Source organism: Drosophila willistoni (assembly GCF_018902025.1).
Source record: "Drosophila willistoni isolate 14030-0811.24 chromosome XL unlocalized genomic scaffold, UCI_dwil_1.1 Seg142, whole genome shotgun sequence".
NCBI lineage: Eukaryota > Metazoa > Arthropoda > Insecta > Diptera > Drosophilidae > Drosophila > Drosophila willistoni.
Genome location: NW_025814053.1, coordinates 4,117,023 through 4,140,773, shown reverse-complemented (window position 1 = coordinate 4,140,773; position 23,751 = coordinate 4,117,023). Strand labels below are relative to the sequence as shown.

The window sequence follows — 23,751 nt, the reverse complement described above, 5'->3', positions numbered from 1 at the left end:
TAACTTACCACAAATGAGTGAGAGTGCCAGAGTTGACTAATTGAAAGTCTGAAAACATTTTGTGCCAAATGTGGCAACATGACGTAAAACATTTTGCGAACAAACGACAAAACGACACCAGCAGCAGCAGCAACAGCAACAACAACAACGACAAAAACAATGAATGCCCAACAACTGTAAAGCGGGAGTGTAAAATACTTTTTTTTGTCTTATTCTTATTTTTGTTGTTGTTGTTGTTTTCGTGGTTATTGTTGTTGTTGTTGCTGGTTGAAAACAAATTGCAAGCATGTCAAAATTAAAATGAATAAATTTTTTTATGACTTCAGTCATCTCAGGCGCTAAAAACAAAGTCGAAATCTCTAAATAAACCAAAAACAAAAAAAAAAATAAAACAAAAATTACAAAAATAAGAACAAAAAACCGTTCCGGAAGCAACTTTTAAACAACGAAGTTGTTAACACTCTTACAACAACTTTGTCATCATCATTTTTCTGCTTTTAATTAACAACATTAAATACTAATTAAATTTTTATACTTTGAATGTGAAAAGGTTTCTTTCGATCTATTAGTTTTATACATAAAGATTGAAGCTTTTTGAAAGTTTATGTATTTAATTTAACAAAAACTTCAATAAACATTATGTAATTAATGTTTCTTGAGATATCCATAGCAAGATATATTCAATATATATTTAAAACTGGCAATATAAAAATGTTTATTGCAAAATTCAGAGAGAGATTTAAAATATTATATTTTCATGAATTTTTTGAATTTTGATTGAAATGCTTGATTTAAATCAATATCAATCATAAAAATCGTATATAGAATGGTATGACAGATCGATTCATTACCAATTCTAGAACTCATTATAAGAGAACACAATCTTCTATTGTTTCTATTGTCATAAAATGTATGCAAATGCCTAAACATATTTCTCTTTTACTTTCTTTATCTTGCTTTTACTTTAAATCTTAATATCAGCAACCTAATAACAGTTTCAGTAACACCTTTCCTATAAGAGTATCGAAGAATGTGTAAAAAAAAATGAAAAACGAGAACAAATAAATTGTCACAGCGGCGCCTTTTGTCGTCGTCGTCTTCGTTCTCTGATGATTTGCTGGCTTCGTCGGAAACTGGACGGTTGGTGTAGAAGAGGAGCGGGGGGTGTAGGAAGAAGGTTTTGGGGGAGGGGGCGACGCGGAGTGTGACTTATTTCAATTATTTACGATGTGGTTCTTTGACAGAGTTGTATAATTAATTAAAAATCGATAAGAATTCGATTTGAATGCGCATCGAACAATTTTGACTTTTCGCTTAGCTTAGTCAGAAGATGCCAAGTCGTTAAATGGAAAAACAAAATTTAACTAACGACAAGCGGGCGGAAGATTAACAAATTAACTAAAAATAAAACTAAAACCACATACTAACAATAAGTTGTTTATATAATGCTTAAATTTTGTTACGAAACGAATGTTTTTTTTCTTTCTGTTAGTTGTTTATTTATTCTAGTTTATTCTTCAAATTCCCCCCAACGATTTGCAATTAGCCATACAAATTGATTTTTTTTTCTTTTTGTCGACGGGATATACATACATTTACATATACATATACATACATACAGGTAGTATATAGCATATTCCATACAATAAACGTTTCAATCTATAAATACCGCCTACGAAAATTATTGCAAGACCATTAATTTTGGTAAAAGAAACCAAAAAAACGAAAAGGAGAAAAACTTCAACCGGCCATGTAAGTTTTTTCTTTTTGTTTGCAACGCATGAATTTATTGTTTTCCATAAATATAAAATGAATCGGACAGAGAGAGAGAAGAAATATTTTTTTGTGTAAAGGTCGCTTCTGCTACCTAGAGCGAGTTTGGGTAGTAGTAGTCGTAGTGGTAGTGGCTAATTACATTGTAAATTTTGTGCATTCATATCTTAAATAGAATTTACGAAATCGCAGTCGATTAAATTGGCTTGTTTATTTTGTTATGGCTTACCTTTGCACACCTTGCGGTGAGTTAGCGGCTTGCTGGGATCCCTATAGAAGCCCTCCTTGCATTGATGGCAATTTCGCCCTGTGGTCGAGTGTCGGCAATTCTGACAGACGCCACCAGAGACACCCTGCGAGAGTCGAAAGATTTCCATATTGAAGCGACATTGACGGGCATGCTTGTTGCAGTTGCACACTAAAAAGAAAAAAGAAAACAAATCGATTTTTATAGTTGTGATAGCAGTAGTTAAACTTAAAAAAAAAATAAAAGCCATTAAGATTCAGAAACAAGTGTGTGTATATACTTTTTGCAGTAATTTACTATCGTAAATACCTAAATGAATTCCTTTTTATAAATCCAATTTTACATATATGATTATCTAAAGAATTATTGAATAACTATTAACTTCAAGTACTTATGTCTATTGTTAAGATAAATATATATGACTATATAGCTTAACTAATCACATATATATTGATATTTAAGTTGATCATTTCTAAACGATCAATAATTAACTACGATTCCATTGTAAAAGTAAAAAAGAAGTTTGTTAAGGAAAATCTGCATATCATCATCTTATCATTATTCAAATAATTAATGAATAATTGATTATTATTCAAGTAGAAAAACATCGCCTTCATAATTCCAATTTAAATGACCACAATTAATTAATTTAAATGCTTTTGGTCTGTAACTATTTAAGTCATTCTGTAATTCTTTATTACTGCATTAAAATACTCATTTATTACTTATGATCATGAATTATGAGATGAAAACATCATTCTAAAAATTGTAATTTACTATAATAATATTATTTGATTGATTTCTTTGAGTTTGTTTTTCAAAATAACTACTTAAGTACTGCTCCAATTTGATCATTAAGTACTTAAAAAGTGAATAAATTACATGTAGCTGCCTTTTCATTATTCTAATACAAATTACTTGTTCAAATGCTTCTATCGGTAGCTATAATAGATTTTCAGCGTGGAGAGTTAGTTAAATATTATAATTATATTAGTATCTAATCTAGCTTTAAACCTGCTCAAATTTTAGACCGAGAAAGATACTTTCGTTTGATTGGATTAAAAAAGAATGATTAGCTCTCAAGTGCCTTTAATTAGTTTACCCTTAATAAAACGTAAACGTTATCTAAAAAGTAAGTAAAGTATCTTAGATACTTAAAGTTCTATCGATTTGCGTCCTTGTTAAACTATTCATATGTATGCATGGTATATATCTTTATATAGTTTGTATATGTAGTTCATATGTCCGTGTGTACATACAGTATAAGAATGCGAAATGCTAACTGTGATGTCTTTATCAGTTTATGTTGATTGTCGCGTGTTCGACACGCATTTGGCAATTGGCAATGCGATAAATGAAAATAAATGGCACGCAAATGCTTTGCTCGTACCGAGAATGTCCCAAGTAAACGCCAAGAAGACCCCAAGTAGCCTCCAAGTAGTATTAGTCCCATCATCATTTGTCTAGCGGGTTTCCATTGGGCGCTTAAATTGTATAATTTATGCGGCGATTTGTTTTCACAAAAAAAAACGGAAAGAAAACAAAAGCCTTAAAGCAGACCAAATCGACCGAACCGCCGAGGGTTGTAGGGGAGTTGTGGATGGTGGAGTTGAGCCATCCAAGGAAGGGTGTAGAAATATCGTTAAGTGGGTCGTCTCAGTTGCTTTGATTATTTTAGCTTTGCCTTGCTTTCGTTTTGTTTCGTTTTTTCATCTTTTTTGTTTCTTCCTTTTCGTGTCCAGCTTCTTGTTATGCTTTTGGCAAACAATTTTGCTATTGACATTCGACTAGGGATTTCTGGCGTTGATGTTGATGTTGCTGCTGAGTTGGCAACTTTGCCTTTAGCTTGGAGCAAAAGCAGCTGTCAATGCCAAAGGCCACAACGACAATGTCGATGGGGGGGATGCGGAATGCAGCGAAATGCAATTTTTTTCTTTCTTGAAATCTTAAGTCAACGAATTGGTATTATCCTATAGCAATTACATTACCATAACAAGTTGGGAAAATCATTGTTAAAGCTTTCCGAACATTCCAAAAATACTTAAAAAAATAAGTAATGGAACTATATATTTAGAAGAATATCATGAAATAAGATAAATTGTCACCCCCAAAACTGAAACTGATCATATTTCGATATTTAAGAACTTTTCTTTCAAAATTATCGATTTCCACCCAACTGGGTTACTAACCCGATCAACATAATGAGCTAGATCCGCTACAGTATATCAAATTGCCTGAAATCAAGGATTGAAAGCTATTTTGTGCATAATAATTACAATATCTGAAATCTTTTGAGTTAATTTTCGATTAAAACTAGCTATTGAAGTGGCATTTCGATTACTATCGATCCTCAAAATGCTCAAAATGTTGAATATCAGGAATGATGGCATGGAATGATATCATTTCTCTTTAGTTCTTGGTTCTCTTCTCACTCTGAATCTATTTTTCATTTATATTTTGGATAAATAAAGTTTCGATGCCTATTACATTTAGTTTTTAGATAGATTGCTAATGATTTTTAGCACACACACGCGATAAACTTTCAAAAAACATTGCTTAATTTTTTGTAGCTGAATATACTTTCTCTCTAGTTACAGGGTATGAAAAAAAGAGCGAAAAAATAAACTTGAAGCGCCATCAATGTACTTCTCTTAGCTAAATGTGTGTATGTTGTGTGTCTGTGTGTGTATGTTATAATTATCTTTCACACATTGGGCCAGACAAAGCGGCTGCTTGTCCTTCCTTGGCAGCTTTCCCGTCCGCCCTTGGCGCATGCCAGCCGCAGACAAAGTTATGTCAAGGCAAATATTTGAGCTGAAGCTGATGCTGCTGCAACTGAAACTGGAGGTTGGAAATGAAATCGGAGTTGTGAGATGGAATTGAAGAATCGTCAACAACAAAAGAGCTAAGCAAATATTTGGTAAAAAAAGTCAAAGCTCGTCGTCGTCGTCGTCATCGTAGTGCAAGGCAGCAGCAGCAGCACGGCGTGTGGCTAATTGCCAAGCCCCTTTTGTGTTATAGGGATCGGCTCGGTGTTAAAAAATGCTAGATAATTAATTTTAATGACACACTTTACGGCTCCCCCAGCAGCAGCACCAGCAGCAATAGCAGCAACAGCAACAGTAACAGCAGAGGCAGCCACATTCGACTGCTGGCGAATGCAACTTGATTTATGGTCAAAAAATATAAAACCAGTCCGAATCAGCCAACTGGCCGCCATCTATGTAAATTTTCATTCGAAATGCAGACAAACGGACAAGAGATTACAAAATGATGCCTACGAATGAACGAATGAACCGATGGACCGATGATGACCGGCAAAGAGAGCTCAATCAAATGCAACTTAAAGCGATGCATAAAACTGTTCATTAGCTCCAAGACCTCTAACTAAGCTCTGTTATCTGAGAAAAAAAAGGTGAGCCCAGTAATTAAGTTCAAATTTGATAAGTGGCACCCAAAAAACAACAAAAACAAAAACAACAATCACGAAACTGACACTGAAACTGAAACTGAACACACACTCACACACAATGAAATTGTCAGTATCAAGATAGTTGGTTGCCGTAACTCTAATTAACTCAAACTTTCAGTTCAAACGATTCAAATTTGGGGCGGATTAGTGTTGTCCGTTTTTTTTTTGTTGGTCGGTTTGGTTGTTTTTCTAACATTTTTCTTCATGTTTTTACAGTCAAGCACACATACACAAAAAAGAGGAAAAATAAACCCAATTCACATGGATGCAATTTAATTGAATAATAAGTTTGAGGCTTAAGTAAAATATGAGCTTCGAGATCGATATATTTCTCTCGTTTGTTGATATGCCCGATGAAATTCCAGAAAATATTAAACTATTTAGTTAAACCATATATTTATACCCTTGCAAAAAGGGTATATTAATTTTGGTCAAAAGTGTGCAACGCATAGAAGGAAGCATCTCCGACCATATAAAGTATATATATTCTTGATCAGCACGACGAGACGAGTTCAAATAGCCATGTCCGTCCGTCCGTCCGTCCGTCCGTCCGTCCGTCCGTCCGTCCGTCCGTCCGTCCGTCCGTCCGTCCGTCTGGATCAACGCAAACTCCTTCTAGACCGTTGAAGCTACAGAGCTGAAATTTTGCATGTAGGCTTGTATATACTGCAGGCGTTGTATATCTCGGATTCAGCCGGATCGGATCACTATATCATATAGCTCCCATACAAATGGCAAAGTCACGAACAGTGACTTTTCTTAATAACTTCATTATTTTTTGAGCTATTGTCGTGAAATTTAATATTGGTGAGTTAATTTCACATATAAACGACTACGCCAAATTTGATCAAGATCGGGTGACTATATCATATAGCTCCCATAGGAACGATCTTTCGAAAACAGTGACTTTTATCAATAACTTCGTTACTTTTAATGCGATTGCTTTCAAATTAATTGTTTGTCAGTTTAATATATCTGGTAATGACTGTGCCAAATTTGATAAGGATCGGGTAACTATATCATATAGCTCCCATAGGAACAATCGGTGGAAAACAGTGACTTTGATCAATATCTTCGTTATTTCCTATGTAGGCCGTTCTTTCGCAAACATTAGCCTTTTTAGCTTAAACGTTTTTCCACTTTGATGGCTATAGGTAAGGAAAGAGTTACCATAAAAGTTGCAAGGGTATACAAACTTTGACGCGGTCGAAGTTAGCCCCGGCCCTCTGGTTTTATGCTTGTTTTAAATATTATTTACTCAATATTTTACAAATAAATTTCATGTGTAAAGTGATAGTGAAACTGTGGGATAATGTTGAACCTAATGGGAATTAAAAAGCGTTTCTAGTGACAGTTTTAAAATCGTTTGCCGATAGTTTTTATTGATAACAATAAGATGAAAATGTTGTTCTAGAACGAAGGATAATTGGAGATTTAAGTGAAATTGAGAGTGAGAAATGAGAAAATACTACAAACAATCTTAACAGTTTTAACATTAACTTCATTACTTTTTCGAGCAAAAATCGTTCGATGTAATAAATCGATTTTGCGTTTGATGCAAAACCTGCATATATGCATGTATGTATTTGCAATACTATTCATCGGGTATCAAGGGCGTAACCAGGATTAAAATGTTCTAAGGACCATTTTTTAAGTAAATTTTTCGAATGCCTCAAAAAAAGTATAATATACATAGTTAATTTTCGTCTTCAAATGAGCTAAACTAAATGAATGATTAAAAATAACTAAATATAATTTTAAATTGACCGAATTCTTCAAGAAATTAATCAAATTTAAAGCTCAGTGGGCTACACTGTGAAAAAAACTCGTACCAAGTCTCAATAGAAGATACTTTTATGTTGAAGTGAAGATCACTGATCAAATTCTACAAATTGAAGCAATTGGAGCCGTTAAATATTTCCCTAACGAAACAGTTTTTCGAAATGTGATTTTGGATGTATTTCAAACGTTTCAAAATCTCTTCATTCAAATGCTCTTACTCCTTTTTCAAACCTTAAGCGATCGTAGCATTTCGAATTCTACCACTTTTCTATGCATTTTGGTAAGGATTGAAAAACATTTCGGTAAAAGGGGGACAAACCCTGTATAAGCTCTCTAATTAACTGCTAAAGCAGACCATCAACTGCTTTGTTGGTTCTGCTCCCCTCTGACCGACTGGCTGTCCGTTTTCCACTTCTCATTGATAAATTGTCGAAAAACGTTTTTTGAGGAGTGAAAGCAGGAAGAGCCAAAAACCAATGAACGATGTAGTTTCCGTTACGCTTTTGACTTTTACCCTGTTTGCTGGACGTTTATTTTTTTTTTTTTTTGTTTTTTCCCCCTCTGCATTTTCTTCATGGAGAGTAAGGGGGTCCACATGGTCCATGGTCCTTGCAGCATTTTAAATTTGTGTGTGTGTGTGTGTGTGTGTGGATGTCCTGGTCGTCCATTCGACAGACATTGCATCGTTTTATGATTGATTGCGTTCGCCTAGCAGTGATTTTCGGTTACCGAAAATTGTGAATTGAATTCGGTGACCAGTCCCCTCTAGTATGCACGGTAGATGTCTACCTCATCCAACCCCCTCCCTGCAATCACTCACCACACCCAGCCCCCACTCCCCAAAACCCCTTTTTGAATCTCCAACAAATACGTTGGCCAGAAAATGTTGTTGGTGTTGCAGTGTTGCGGTTGCTGTGGTTCTTGCTGCTGTTGCGTTTTTCCACTGCAATTTGACAATTTCATTGGAAAATTGTTTTGGTATTTGCGGTGGTGTTATGCTTGTGGCATTTCGCTTTCTCACTCAAACTCACCAGTTTTGCTTTCTCACTCACTCTCGCACACTCTCTTTATGTCATTGTGCTTCCTCTGTGATTTATGAAAAACGTTTTGTTTACACGCTTTTCTGGTAATTAATAATTTTCCAACAATAAATTCATTTGAATTTTATAAATATTTTCATGGGATATATTCCACATTGGATGTGTGTGTGTGTTTAGTGTAGTGTGTGTTTTCAGGTGTAAACATTAATCTTTTAGTGCCTCTTTGACCTATTCCACATTTTGTTGTTGTTGTTGTTTTCAGGAGAAAAAGTAAACCAATTTCAATTGCATTGCATTTTACCCATACTTAGAAATGTTGCAAAAAGCCCATAAAAATTTAAACTCTTTCATATTGTTTAAACACACTCGTTGGTGTAAATTGTTGCCACTTTCTTTTTCAAAAATGAAAAGCAAAGAAGCCAAATACCAAGAAAATGTATCATCTATATCTATCATCTGGCACATGGCCCATGGATTTCAGTTCAAAAGAGGGCAACGGGCGAATGGACGGCTAATAAGCTCTTTTAAGACAATTAACATGTAAATTGCCCCTTGAAGGCATATTTCGTCTGTCACCCTTGCTGATGATCATAATAACTCCCCCTTACTTTGTCTCAATTAAATTGTAATTAGCTGTCAAGCGAAATGTATGGCAAAAAAAAAAGAAAAATTCAATTCGGTTTACCAGTTGAAAGAGTTTACATTGCCCATTTCCTTCGTCGCTTGTTACCAATAGTTTTCTTCAATCATCACATTGGAATCCGGTGTAAAATTATAGGTAAATAAAAGATTGTGGCGCATTTTGTTAAACAATAAGCAAAAATAAAGGTGGAATTACATCACAAAGTAGTGATGGCAAATAAAAATCATAAATTGAATTTTTTTTTTTTGGTTCATTATAAGGGCGCGATCATTATTCACGATACTACTTAAGCTATTAACGATTAAATTATTCAATAGACATTTTTGTATACAAGTAAAGTGCACAATTATCGATTATTACTTATCATCGTGCCATCACTATTATTAGGTACTTCTATATATTGTTAAATCTCGCATTTAAGCCAAGTTGCTGATACTTTATGCATTCTCGTGATCTTCTTTTTTGAAAATAATCAATTCCTTAAAGAATCATTGAAGAATTCCTTAAAAAATCGTGGTGAAATTCACTGAGAAATCATTTTTTTTTACCAATTCAAGAAATCTACCTGGAAAAGTTGACTTCTCATCATGAGAAGATTTACATATGTACAGTACATAAGGCGAAACGGAAAAGTTTTCTTCTTCCATTTCAAATACCAAAATGATGAGTTTCACTCGAAATTTACAACTCCATCAATTATCTTGTATTAAAAGGAAATTTAAATAGTTTCTGCATAAAGTGTTTTGCATTAATTGAAAAAGACTTTATTTTAAAAGTTTGGCACTTCAATATGAAAAACTTTTATTTTAACTATTTTTAAATCCAGTTAAGGAAAAGTTTAACATTGCATTTTTAATTTGCCGTATAAATAGTTTATTGCATCTCATGTAACTATTAACCGTGTTCAGTTATAATTCTGAAATGTTTTTATATTTATATCAAGTTAAAATTTTCAATTTTTCGTTGCAGCTACAACATTTTTTGTGTCAAACAATCAGCGACAAATAAATAAATACAATTTAAAAATAAATGAAAAATACCATTGAAAATGTATATTTCGAGATTTGGGAATGTGTATGTATGTAAATACAAATGTGTGGGTACGTGCGAGTGTGTGTGTGTGTGTGTGTGGCATTTTCAACATTTTGTTTTTCCTAATTAACACAAATGAATTAACATGAAAATCGTCTCGGGTCGGTGGGGATGTGCGTTAGTCGATATATCCTGTCGCTATAATAAAAAACAAAGTTCATGGCTGCACTTTGGTTGCCGATGAGAATTTATGTTTGGTTTTTCCTCGAATCGCCTTGCTTTGCCTTTTTTTTTCTTGGTTTCTCCCACTTTTATTCACCTTTTTACGTTTGGCGTCTTTGTTATTTTATTTAAATCAAGGTACCAAAAATTATTTCAATTTCCCAATTTCGAATTTCACTCTGCGGCTCTTTTAGAGGACCCCAAAAACCAAAAGAAAACGAAAAAAAAGGCCAAACAACAATAAACAAATTTTTCGAAAATGTTTTCTGTGCTCGGCTTCAATTTGATGTTAGTTTTCAGAATGAGACACAAAACACACACACACACATACACACACACACTTACACAGACATCCAAGATGTGGAGAGGTGAGAGAGCGGTCGAGGCAGAAGAGGGTGAGTTAAATAAACGACTCGTTAAAATACATAAATAAAATGCTCCAAGTTTCCTAATTAAGTCGCCCTAAAGTGAACAGTGAAAATTGGTCCCCTTCTCTCAATCACGAGAAGAGAAAAAAAAAACAAAAACAAAATATATAAGCAAAAGAAAAATTGTAAGGGAAATCCGAAAACATCAATTCAATAAGGAAAGAAATTTCTCAGAGAAGGAAAAGTCTTTTAAAACTAGACTTGAATTATTGACTCATTCGAATTGATAAGGATCTACATATCAAAAGATAGAACATTGCAATTAAATCAAAGTTAAAATGTAACTAAATGACTTTAAACCCTTATATTTTTAAATCAGTTCTGTCTAATCGTGAAAATTACAAATTTTACTCTTTACTTATAATTCATTGTTTATTCATATTAAATTCGCATTAAAAAAACCTCATATATCGTTTTAAGAGAACTTAATGACAAATATTTATTTTTTGTATCATAATTTGACTAGAAATTTGGTTAAATAGGCCGAAAAGCAAAATGACACGTTAAGAGAATTTAACACAATAAAAATTTTGGATTCCGTAGTCAAAAATATAGAAACATTTTTTGTTAGGGCAATTTGTTAAAAATTTTTTGTTAAAGCAATTAAACTTTACAAAAAAGTCATTTTACGTTTAATCAAATTATTTAAAAGTTTATATAGCTAAAATTTAATTGATTAATTTCTTAACCTTGAAAAAATTAGCCTTTATAATAAAAGTTACCCTTGATTCCCATTTGACAATGTGTCCTTTAACACTAATTGTGCCTTAGACGACATTTGTTTCCATCTCTCTTTTAACAATTTTGTTTCGAATCATTTTTCAAACGTTTAATGGAATTTGAAATTTATGTCACCTTATAAAACATGAGATAATGTCTCTCTTTTACTGCTTGGAAGTAGTTTTCTATTTAAGTTGTTTTTGACTTGGGTGGTTTATCTTTAAAAGATTTTATGAGTCATTTCTTAACAGATGCTTGAATTTTCAAACTTTTCTTGCGTCTATGGAAATCTGGCAGCATTTTCCTTTAGCCTAAAGTCTTTAGCAATCATTTTTGTTGATGGTATTGAACAAACTTATACTTGTGGAAATTAACCCCTTAAATATGAAAGAACAGAAATCCTATATTAAAATCTAAAAAGAAATTCAAAATATATTTATCAATATAAGAAATTTTCTACTAGATCTATACTTAAATAAGATACTAACCCAATGAAAACTGTTCTGTTGATATTTTGGTGTAAAGTGATCATGTAAGGTTTCTAAAATAGAATTTTGAAAAGGTTTAGAACTTCCTTTTCTTCTAGAGGGCAAATCATGTTGCATTTAAGGCAAAGATTACTTGTATTGAGTTGTGAGTTAAATGTTTCAAAACGAGAGACATAAAAAGAGAAAAGACCCTTAGATTCATCTCCTTTTGTGTTGCCAAAAATGAGCAGTTAAAGGAAAATTTCTTGGTAATTTTTGTGTGGTTACTTTTTTTTTTTTTTGTTGTTGAGTGCTTTGTGGTTTTTTGTGTGTATATATATTTTATTGTTATTGCAACTGAATAGGGATTCCGGGAGAAGGAAAATAACCCAATCTTCATTCGTTGAATTCAAAATATGAACTGATTTTATTTACTAAAGTACGGAGTTTATATAGGAAATCTTAGGCTCTAGTAGGTAACAATTGTTCTTAAGTAGATCTTATTCTAGTACGACTCACCCCACGCATTCGGGGGTTGAAAAATTATTATTATTTTGGGCACGGCGTCGGCCACTTGACATCCTGCCGTTGTGATCGTTTGGGTTAGTTTACAATTACAAGTGTTTGTTCCCACAACATGTGTGGCTGATTGTATTTCTAGTCATATGCTAGGTTAGTTGTTTTGTGACAAAGTACAGTTGTATTATATTTTCTTTAGTGCATCTGATTTGGTGAAGCCGCTTCAGATAAACCCGATGTTTATTCTTAAACATTCTGCGAAGGGCAGCCAAATGGGACGTTTTGGAATTTATTTGTGTAGTATGTTATTAGTTTTTTATTTAAGCGACCTTTAAATTGTTAGAAAACCATGCTTTGCCTCCGCTCGCCTCTCCTTAAACTCGATTGAACTCCGCTCGCCTCTCCGATCTGCTCCTGCGGCCACCTGGCACCATCCTTTTCGTCTCTGAAACTATGTTGTTGCTCTTCTGCTAACGTGTTGCCTCTTTGCAAATATTTCATTGCTCTTCTGCTGTCCTTTGTTGGCTAATTGCAACTGTTTCATTGCTCTGCTGCTGATCTTTGTTGCCTACTCGCAACTACATACAGCGTTTGCAACGATATTAGTGTACATACACACTGCCGAAATTACTACAGTTGCTCCACTAGCCAAACTGCCTTTAAAATCGGTTAAAAAACTAATAACATACTACACAAATAAATTCCAAAACGTCCCATTTGGCTGCCCTTCGCAGAATGTTTAAGAATAAACATCGGGTTTATCTGAAGCGGCTTCACCAAATCAGATGCACTAAAGAAAATATAATACAACTGTACTTTGTCACAAAACAACTAACCTAGCATATGACTAGAAATACAATCAGCCACACATGTTGTGGGAACAAACACTTGTAATTGTAAACTAACCCAAACGATCACAACGGCAGGATGTCAAGTGGCCGACGCCGTGCCCAAAATAATAATAATTTTTCAACCCCCGAATGCGTGGGGTGAGTCGTACTAGAATAAGATCTACTTAAGAACAATTGTTACCTACTAGAGCCTAAGATTTCCTATATAAACTCCGTACTTTAGTAAATAAAATCAGTTCATATTTTGAATTCAACGAATGAAGATTGGGTTATTTTCCTTCTCCCGGAATCCCTATTCATTTTGCTAGACTCTCCTTTGGCTAGTAATTTGGCTGCCATATCTAAACCTTCCTCATACTTCCCATCTGTGAAATAGTAGTGTTGAGTTACACCACTCTCTAGCATTTGACTATGGTAACTAATCCATAGCTTCTGTATCTCATTTACTTCGTTAATAATCTTGCTAGTAAACTTACTAGCATCTAACTCTTCTAGCTTTTTTAATCTTTTATGCAACTCGTGTTGCTTCGCTAATAGTTTTTCAGTTTTTGTGGGGAACATTTTTGTCTTATTCAAATATTAGGATATTGGTATAAGAGTATAAGTATATATAATAATATAATATTAATAATATAATATAATATAAACTATTTTAATTTATATCTTATCTGATGATCCTGTTGTAGACACCGTTCGCCACTGTTGTCCGCCAAGTAGAGTTATCTGCCGCTGCTTGTCTGCCACTGCGTAGCGAAAGTTTGCTCGCCTTTTTTGTTTTCTATCTCGATCAGCTGCTGTTGTCCAGGGCCTATGGGCTCAGGCGGTACCGGTGCCGGTCATCGCACCAGACTTTCTTCTATTGGCAATGTATATTCTCCCGCGGCCTCTCCTTTGCAACTATCTTGTTGCTCTGCTGCTTTTGGTAGTTGGCAATTTGCAACTACATATAGTTCACTTTTTTCGATATTAGGGCTTCGAATACGCCACACACCAACTTTAAATTTTTTTTTTTCACTTTATATATATATGTGGGCTTCGACTTAGCCACACACCAACTTTATATTTTTTTTTTTCACCGCCGCCGAAATTATTGCAGTTGCTCGACTAGCCAAACTGCCTTTATATATTCGGTCGCACGCACTTTTTTATTTATTAAGCAATATTTTGCTTTTATATTATACTCTGTCTCTTACCACTGGTGGGGGAAAACAAGAGTTTTTTATTTTGCTACCTTTATCTGATCTTATCGTAAGAATTCAGACCTTAAGGAGCTGATTCATTCTCTGAGTCTCTTACCACTGGTGGGGGAAAACTACAGAGTTCCTTTTTCTCGAAGGACCAAAATGAATAGGGATTCCGGGAGAAGGAAAATAACCCAATCTTCATTCGTTGAATTCAAAATATGAACTGATTTTATTTACTAAAGTACGGAGTTTATATAGGAAATCTTAGGCTCTAGTAGGTAACAATTGTTCTTAAGTAGATCTTATTCTAGTACGACTCACCCCACGCATTCGGGGTTGAAAAATTATTATTATTTTGGGCACGGCGTCGGCCACTTGACATCCTGCCGTTGTGATCGTTTGGGTTAGTTTACAATTACAAGTGTTTGTTCCCACAACATGTGTGGCTGATTGTATTTCTAGTCATATGCTAGGTTAGTTGTTTTGTGACAAAGTACAGTTGTATTATATTTTCTTTAGTGCATCTGATTTGGTGAAGCCGCTTCAGATAAACCCGATGTTTATTCTTAAACAGCAACAACAATAAAAATGCAAGGGAAAAGAAAATACGAGATATTTGCAGAAATCTATATATATGTATGTATGTATGTATATTAATAAATTCTCAGTGACATTGAAAATGCCGCCAACCTCGGACTGTAAGTCAACTTGTCTCGGATCGCCCTGGCCTCATTTGATTTATGTATTCTTCTGTTCCCATTTCGACCTTCTCTGGACGCAATGCAACTCAACTCAACTCAACTCAACTCAACTGAACGCATCGCATTACATCTTGTAGAATTCTAGGAAAAAAGCAATTCGAATCATTGAATAGCAATGAAAAGAGAAGAGATAGTTAGTGAAAGAATTGTTGTAAATGGGGGAAAAAGTGAAGTTTGCTTAATTAAATGCAATCTACAGATACAACTCTATTGTTTAGTCTTTCACACTCACTCTTTCACCCTCTCTCACCCAGTTCATGTAAATCAGTTGCAGTTGGTATGGAGTTGCATATTTTGCACATTTAAAAATCATTTATATGAATTAGCCTGACTACAAGAAGACTTGGCCCGATCTCTTAATGGTAATTAAGGCGTGCCAGAGTCCAAACGATCACCCGATCACCGATTCACGATTTTGTTTTTTTTTTTTGTTGTTTTGTCGCCCCCCTCCTTCTTCCCTCTTTGAGGGAGCTGCTGTTGCTGCTGCTGGTATAAGATAAACAAACAGCAGCAACAACTGAAATGCAAATGCAACAGAAAAAACAAAAACCAAACCAAAGAAGTTAAACAAAACATATTGCCGGCACTTGGAGGCCATGTGCAGAGTCATACAAAAGTGCCTGACATTTCAACACTGCAACAACCTAGGCAAATGGTGTGAGAGCTAGATGGGAATGAGAAGCCGAAGCAGTGGAGAGAGAGGAGGGGGTTGGGGAGAGGTGGCGGTGGCGGTGGCGGTGGCAGTAGTCAGGCAACTAACATCTAGCACCTAGCACCTCCACCAGCAACACTTATTCATTTCATTTCATTTCGTTTCATTTCGTTTCGTTTGTCTAATGACAAAGCCTAGTCGTATGATCTTTTTGAACTGTAGGCAAACCGAAACCAAAAACTGAAATTCAAAATTCCAAATCCAATCAAAACAAAGATCAAAAAACCAACAACAACCACAACAACACTACTAGGTGGACACTTGAGCGGCATCAACGACAACAACAACATCAGCAGGAGGGCGAACTGAGGTCGAGCATACCTTCTTTAGTATCTTATGTGCCATCACCTGCCCCTGTCTACTGCTGCCGGTTTTTTTTTGTTGTTATCTCTACTTCTTCTTTAATTTATCTAACAGATACAACAATAGAAAGACCGCAGTAAAAGAAAGATAGATAGAGAGAGAGAGAGAGAGAGAGAGAGACAGTAAGAGAAAGGGAGATAGTCTGTAACATTTAATTTGAAATGAAATCCTACATACAAATCAATTAATCGTTACGAAATCAGTTATTGCTAATAACGGTTATTTAACTTTTCGTAAACTAACGTCAATTTAAAAGAAAATTACAAAACTAAACACAGAAAAGGGCGAAAAGATATGTCAACTACAAACTGATCGAAAAGCAGTCGATATATTTAAAAATATATTTATATAATTGATCTTTTCTGGACTTCCACAAATAATGCCAAAGACCAATAATTAGCCAAATTTGTGAAGTCGTTTTGCCTAATTCACAATTTTAACCTGTCAATAGACAAAAGTAAATGAATTAGTAACTCAATTTTACTTATTTAACTATTGAAGGACTAATTTTAAGCAGCTTATTGTTCAAATTTTAAGTAAATGTAGTTCAATAGCAAATTCAATTCAATAAAATTTGTAATAAGATTAGCATAGATAGTCAAACAACTAAAAACAAACAATAAAACTAACAATAAGATAAATTCAATGAAGAAGAAGTCGGTGAAACTTAAAACAATTGAACTTTGTTTATATTACTTAGGTTGTCCTTAGTTTAGTTGTCCTTAGCTGTAACGTTATGTAAACTATTATTGACTTGCTATGTGGAAGTCTTGCTGATGCCTTCTATTACACAATAGGAGTCTGTGTCTGATATGTTGGCTAGTGCAGAACTGTCATGTTGTTGAAATTACATACTAAACGTTACATAATTCCTTCGAAGGGTTTTTTTTTTGCTTTGATTTCGGTTAATTCGTCATGGTCAGGTGGCAGAAATGGCAGCTACGTGTAAAATCTCCAGCTGGGCGGTTCAAGGCGCAAAATACAATGCCAAGAATTGTACAAGAGGTAGGCAAAAAAAAAAAGAATTACAGAAAGAGAAGAAGCCGAAAGGAAATCCTTTTGTGGCCTCACTGGGCGAGTGTGTATGTGTGTGTGTGTGTGTGTGTGTGTTTGCCATTTATGGCACTTAAACAAATTAATAAGAGATGCCCAGGCTGGCTATGTCCTATGGCTATGACCATTGACAATGGCCATTATGGGATATAATGAGCTAGAGTAGCGGCCTCTGTTGGGCGTGTCCATCTCCATCTCCATCTCCTTCATACGCTCATCCTGCATAGGGATTTCAATCATTTGATGCTTTTACTTTTTGTTACGCTTGAACAGAATGAGATCTCTGCATTCGTATTCACATTCGCATTGGATTTTCAATTGTTCAATGGGCATTGGTAACAGCTGCCAGCAGCTCTCTTGCCTGGGTTCGGAGTCCATTCAGCATAAATGAATGCATGCAAAACTATGTTCCTCGGCCGCTCGCCTGCTCGCCTGCTCCCCTGAGTGCCGCGTGAGTTTGCCTTTTGCATTTATTTACATTTGTCCCCTTGGTCCAGAGACGACATAGTGCAACTGCTGCAATCGAGTGTTGTCTGTGGGAAAGACCGTCCTTCTGTTCGTCTGTCTGTCTGTCTGTCAGTCTATCTGGCATTCGCATATCGCATTCGCATATCGCCAAGTGAATTTGGAACCCTAAAACCAGGTACAGGTGTGTGCGTGTGGTGTATTGTTAGCGAAATGAAAAATCTAAATGTTATTTTAACTCTGTGTTCTCTTTTACCCTCTCCCTATTGATCTTACTCCAAGGCTAATCAGTGTGTCATATAAATCGATTTATTTGTAAATGAAAATTATTGAGCTGCAAATAATATGTTGCCCTTACACTTGAAAAAATGTTAAGCGAAAATCACAAGGCAAACGTAATACCCTTGACTGGTAACTCAAACAATCGAATAGAAAAACTTACATATGCAGCTGTTATGAATAGCAGTAAAGGTTATAAACTAATACTATGGCTTATGTAGAGTGGTTACTCTTAAGGACAATAAATATGAAAGACAAAAATAGGAGCTAACTTTATTAGAAATACTGAAAATTATCTGAAAACAGCTTTGAAACATATTCTTAACTCTCTGCTGTTGGGCACACTTTTAAGCAGTGTTGGTTAACATTGAACTTAAGCAAAGTGTTTGATGTTTGGTCACACTTTCGTGCAGTGTGAGTTAACGGTTAGACATTTGAGTATATAATGAGAATCGTTTCGAATTATGGTGCTGCGTTTTCATTGTGTGTATAATCTTCAGAATAAAATAAAAAGTAAAAGATGCTTATCACTGTGACTGTCGCACTGACGACTGACTCATGGTTGAGTTCACTTCAATAAGAAACAGGAAGAACTGACTGGAAATGCAGGCAGTCAGATAGTCAGGTCAGTTACCTGATAGCTTCTATGTTGGCTTGTTGTGTCTCCAGTGTCATTGCCATTCACTTTATGCCTGGCCTAAAGTACGTATTATTGTCACAGACAAATCGTGAAAGTAACAGCAGCTACAACAACAACAATAACAATAACAACAATAATAATAAGTAAAATGTGCAACAATTTTGTCTCGATTCTAGTCATGATTCGTTCGAGGAGCAAAGCGAACGGAGCAACCACAGTGAGGTACAAGAAGGGATTCTCTATTAATATTTTTGTCAGCGTATTCCGCGCGAGGTCACCAAAACGAAACGAAACGAAACGAAAGAAAACAAAATGATAAACGGGAGCCCACAATCTGTTGTCTCTATCTATATCTTTGTATCTCCATCTTTATCTGCTCAACTGCTCTGCAATTGAACCCTAAACCCGAGACGGGACAATGCAATTTGCATTTTAAGACAATGGCAACCAGGCAGAAATATTTCCTTGGTTCTTTTTTCTTTGGCATTCAAGAAAAACTGTCACGATGTTTTCATAGACTTTTTAGCTGGGAAAACCCGCTGGAAAAACTGGCCAACTTAGCCCAAAAACACAAACGCAAACACAAACACAAACAACAACATTAAATCAGAATAGAATAGAACAACACTGTGTAAAGGGGACATGAGGTGCACATGAGGGGGAGGAAAGTTAATTGCAAAGGGGAAATTAACACTTGACCAGCCCTCACGAAAAACACAAAAAACTTTCTCACAAAACAAGCCACAAAAAGATGAGATGAAGATGTGAAGAAGACAAACTAGAAGTTGGAGGCGGAGAGTCATAAAAACCAAACAGAAATGGAAACTCTCAAAAAAGTCAAGAAAAAGATACAGAGAGACAGAGATGGACAAAGATGGGGCTAAACAGAAGACGAGATGAATACCGAGGCCTAGCAACCGACCAAGTCAAGACTTGGCCAGATAATATTTATGGCCAAGAGACAAAACACAAGCCACAAACTAGAATACTTTTTTGTACATAGATACCCGTATCTTCTTATGACTTTTGGTCACTTGGGTCGTCTGTTGTTGGTTCGCCCTATCTTACCAATTTCATTTCATTTCATTTCCATTGGCCATTTCAAGGGACACATTCTTTTTCGTTGCTCTTTAAGCTATTTCATATTCTTACTCGGTGTCCTGCCAACTTTCAGCCGCCACTACCAACCCAATCTCCCACACACACAAAAGACGGATTATAAAATATTGCAAGACCCAACTGGCAACCTTAACGGCTCTTTGTTTTGCTAGTTGCTTCTGTCACATTTATCGCACTTTTTGTAATTAAAAGATGAAGCAGCAAACGAAGCACCAATCTGTGACCATGGGCGTAGAGAGGGAAAGAGAGAGAAAGACAGAGTGGGAAGGGTTTGTGCCCAACCTAACCTAAATACGAAATGTTCTATACTTTAAGCCACGTGAGTTTTTAATCGATTGTCATAGGATTTAACAAAAAATGAAAACTTTTAGTTTTTTAAAAATTTGAAAAAAATTAATCAAAGTTGGGAATAAGACAAGTGAAACTTTTTAAACAAAATTAGTTCCCAAAAAATAGACTGTATTAATAATATGTGTCTTGAAGCACTCTGATGTTTTAGAGGGTTAGGTATATTACAATTTGTCTATTTAAATGATTATCGATGTCGTACTATCGGTCACTTATATGTGACATTAGACTGCTTATCATTTCGATACTGTTTTTTTCAAAGGTCACCAAATTTTATACTTGTTTACATTATTATTACTAAATCTCTATACTATACTATTTTTAAAGCTATCGATAACAAGTTACTATCAGATATCGCCTTTAGTCTCGAGAGCAGAAATGTTCGAACTGTGTTGTTCTTTTTTCTATGATAGTTCAATTTTCTACGATTTTAAGAGATTCCTTTATTGTATATACCCGTGGAGTACCCTTTAATAATTATAATTATACATGTTTGTGTATTCTTTGATTTACTAATGATTTCTTGGCCTTATATATGATTACTTGATACTCTGCAGTTGTTATCGGAAAAAATGTACCCATTACTCCTGAGACTCTGGACTCGCTACTTTAGTTCCCCATTTCCATTCTTCGCCTCCAAGAGCAGCTTTTGCTTGTGTCCTATCAGTTGGCTAAATAATGATAACAATAAACAACAACAAAAAAAGAAGAACAACAAATGAGAAGATGAAAAAAAGGGCCAGCGTTTTGTTGTAAACTGTTTTACTTCGTTTCTGTCTCACTGTGCCCCGGTGTCACTCCAATTCTTTGGTTGGGGTTCTTTTTTTTTTGTATTTTGCTTCCTTCTTTTAAATAAATTACATATTTATGTAGCTTTGTTGTTGTTCTCTGTGTGTGTGTGTGTGTGTTTGTTGTGCTTGGCTACTACCCGCGCTAGTTGGCATAATTGTCGCTGCGTTGCGACGCTCTGGAAGATTAACAACTTCCGAAATGGCTTTTTTAATGACACCAATTATGAGTTTCTTATCGGCGGGGACACCCGAGCAAGTAAGCAACCAACCAACCACTGTCCCCATTTCTACTACTTCTCGATGCTCCACCAAGCTGTTTGGACACTTCTTATTCAGCTTTCTTCATTTCGAACTTTTAATGAAGTAATTTTTCCTCGTTGTTCTTTTCCTACTTGGGAGATGCTCGTGAGGTAAGGTGTGGGTGACGCAGGTGAGTTTTACTTGCATTGTGTTTGTTCATTTCTTGGCTTCTTAACTTACACTTTTTACCTTATTTCGTGTCTCTTTTTTTGTTTTGCTTTATTTTGTTTTTTGGGCTCATTTTACTCATCATTTAACCATTTAATCATAAACTGCTCAATTTCCTTTTTGACTCTTGAGCCTCTTTCAATTTGTTTGCATTGATAATTTTTGTTGTTGTGCGTGGTTTTTGATGGTAATGAAGCCAATGTCAAAAAGCTTCTCTTTCTCCGTCTCCATAACTCCAACTTTATTCTCTTGATTTTTGCTACGTCATCTCTGGTCTGTTGTTGTGTTGTGGTAGACCTCAGTTTGGTTGATTAATTAAATGTAATTGAGTTTTAATAGACCCTTCTCTTCTCCCGTTCCCACATCTACCTCTTCCAGTTTACCTGGTCCCAAAGATGCGGGTGTCACTGAAGGTCGCGTGGGCTGCCACTTGGATTGCCGTTTGGACTTACATCTCTCTCTAGCATTAATGACTCGGCACGGCTCTACCTCGACTCTTAACAATCACTTAGCGCATTATTAAAAACGCTTCTTTTGATTGCGCTTTGGCGTGTTGCTTTTATATGTACATATATAGCTATATCTCTCGGCATCGATTGTAATCGATAGGTGATCTTAGCTAGCGGCTTTTCCTAATACATTCATACATACACTACAAGCACAAGGGATATTAAGCTAGCTAGTCGATTACGTATCGAATGGGGACAAAATGTACCTTAAGTAAAGCATTCAATACTTTTTAAGCTGCTAATTCTTAATAAAGGGTTTCAAAACAACAAATAAAAACTAAAAACTAAAACTAAGAATTCTCAAAAATGCAAAGTTAAGGTTGAAAGTTGAAAGAACAATTTTTAAATTAATATTTAAGAGTGCATATTGCCTTTTAAATATATTTATAAATATTTTTTTTAATGTATTCCATTTTTAACAAATTGTAAATAATAAAAATATCACAAAAACTTGATCTAATAACGATCAAATTGGCAAAATTAAAGTGAAAAGTTTCAAGAAAAAATTAAACATTTTTTTTATGTATTTTATTTTTTTAAGATTTGAACTTCTAAATATATTTTAGTAAATTTTTAAGTAGATGATCAAAATAAATAAGCAAAGTTTTAATAAAATATTAAAAAATAACTTTAAGAAAACAAAAATCAAATTAGGCAAAATTTGACTGATCAATTTGTTAGCGTATAGGATAATTCGTCATGGTGTGGTATTGATTAAGTTTTAAGCGGCGGTTCTTCAATGGCTCATGGCCAAGAAGTGGCACTTGGAAATGTCTCAATCAAAAAATACAATATATACCTACATACATATATATCTTAATATAAGTTTATAAACAACCCACGGCAAATCTACATAATTTTTGTTTTGTTTCGTTTTTTTCTCTCTTCTTGCATGAAAAGAAAGAGAAAAATAACCGAATCGAAACTTTTTCTTTGAAATTTTGTTTTTGGGGTTTTGTTTTTTGGTTTGGTTTTCTTCGACACGCCCCGCACATCAAATATGTGTATATATGTATATATGTGTGTGATTGTTGTTGATAATTTGCATTTGATTATGTGTTTGTGTGTGTGTGTGTGTGTGAGTGTGTGTTTGGCTGCAAATTGTATGTCCGGGAAAAGGCTTTTGGATGTCTAATCAAAGTTGTTAGATCTTGTATATGAGCTCGAACAAGGGTCTTAAATCGATGATGATATTCGATCTGTGGATAAAGTTGTCAATGTTCTTTGACAAGGCTAAAAGAGGGGTCACACGCGAGAGAGGGAAAATGACAGGGGGATCAGAGCATCGACACAACATGCCGCTAATAAGCTCATTTTCAGACCAACAAAACAGAAATAACAGAAAAAAAAAACAAAATTAATAACAACCAAAAAGGAAAATTGTCGTGACAGAGAGACACACAAGGTCTGTTGCCTGGAGAGAGGGGGTGAAATTTATGTGGCAACAGCAATAACAAAAGGCAACTCAATAACAATAAAAATAACAAGATGTCATAAAATGAATAGCCAAAAAGAAAGAGAGAGTGAGAGGGAGAGACAGAAAGAAATAACAAGAACCCAGCAAGTATAAAAAGTAAACCCAAAAAATGAAAGAAGAAAGCCAAATAAATAAATAAATGAAGTGAAGTTGAATGCAAAAAGGACCAAGACGAAAAAAAAACACAACCTGGCCGAAGAAGGGGCCCAAGGAGGATGATAATAATGATGAGGTGGTGGAGAAAAGAAGCAGGGGGCGGGCACCCCGCCTAGGTGAAGCGTGCAAAAAAGGATAATTACGTGCTCAAGATTTCTCTTATATACATTTCCCTTTTTTTATTTTTATTATTATTAAGAGACGCATTCAATAAAAAGGAAAAGAAATCC

The 23,751-nt window shown here is 35.0% G+C and overlaps 1 protein-coding gene across 2 annotated transcripts in view; it reads right to left on the bottom strand.

Moving 5' to 3' along the window:
• Positions 1-23,751, bottom strand: part of LOC6652912 (netrin-A) — a 53,874-nt gene that overhangs the window by 16,042 nt on the left and 14,081 nt on the right. For both annotated transcript variants that reach the window (XM_002075474.4, XM_047011639.1), the window contains exon 2: positions 2,003-2,191. In XM_002075474.4, coding sequence (XP_002075510.2) covers positions 2,003-2,191 — 189 coding nt within the window. The remainder of the gene's footprint in view (positions 1-2,002; positions 2,192-23,751) is intronic.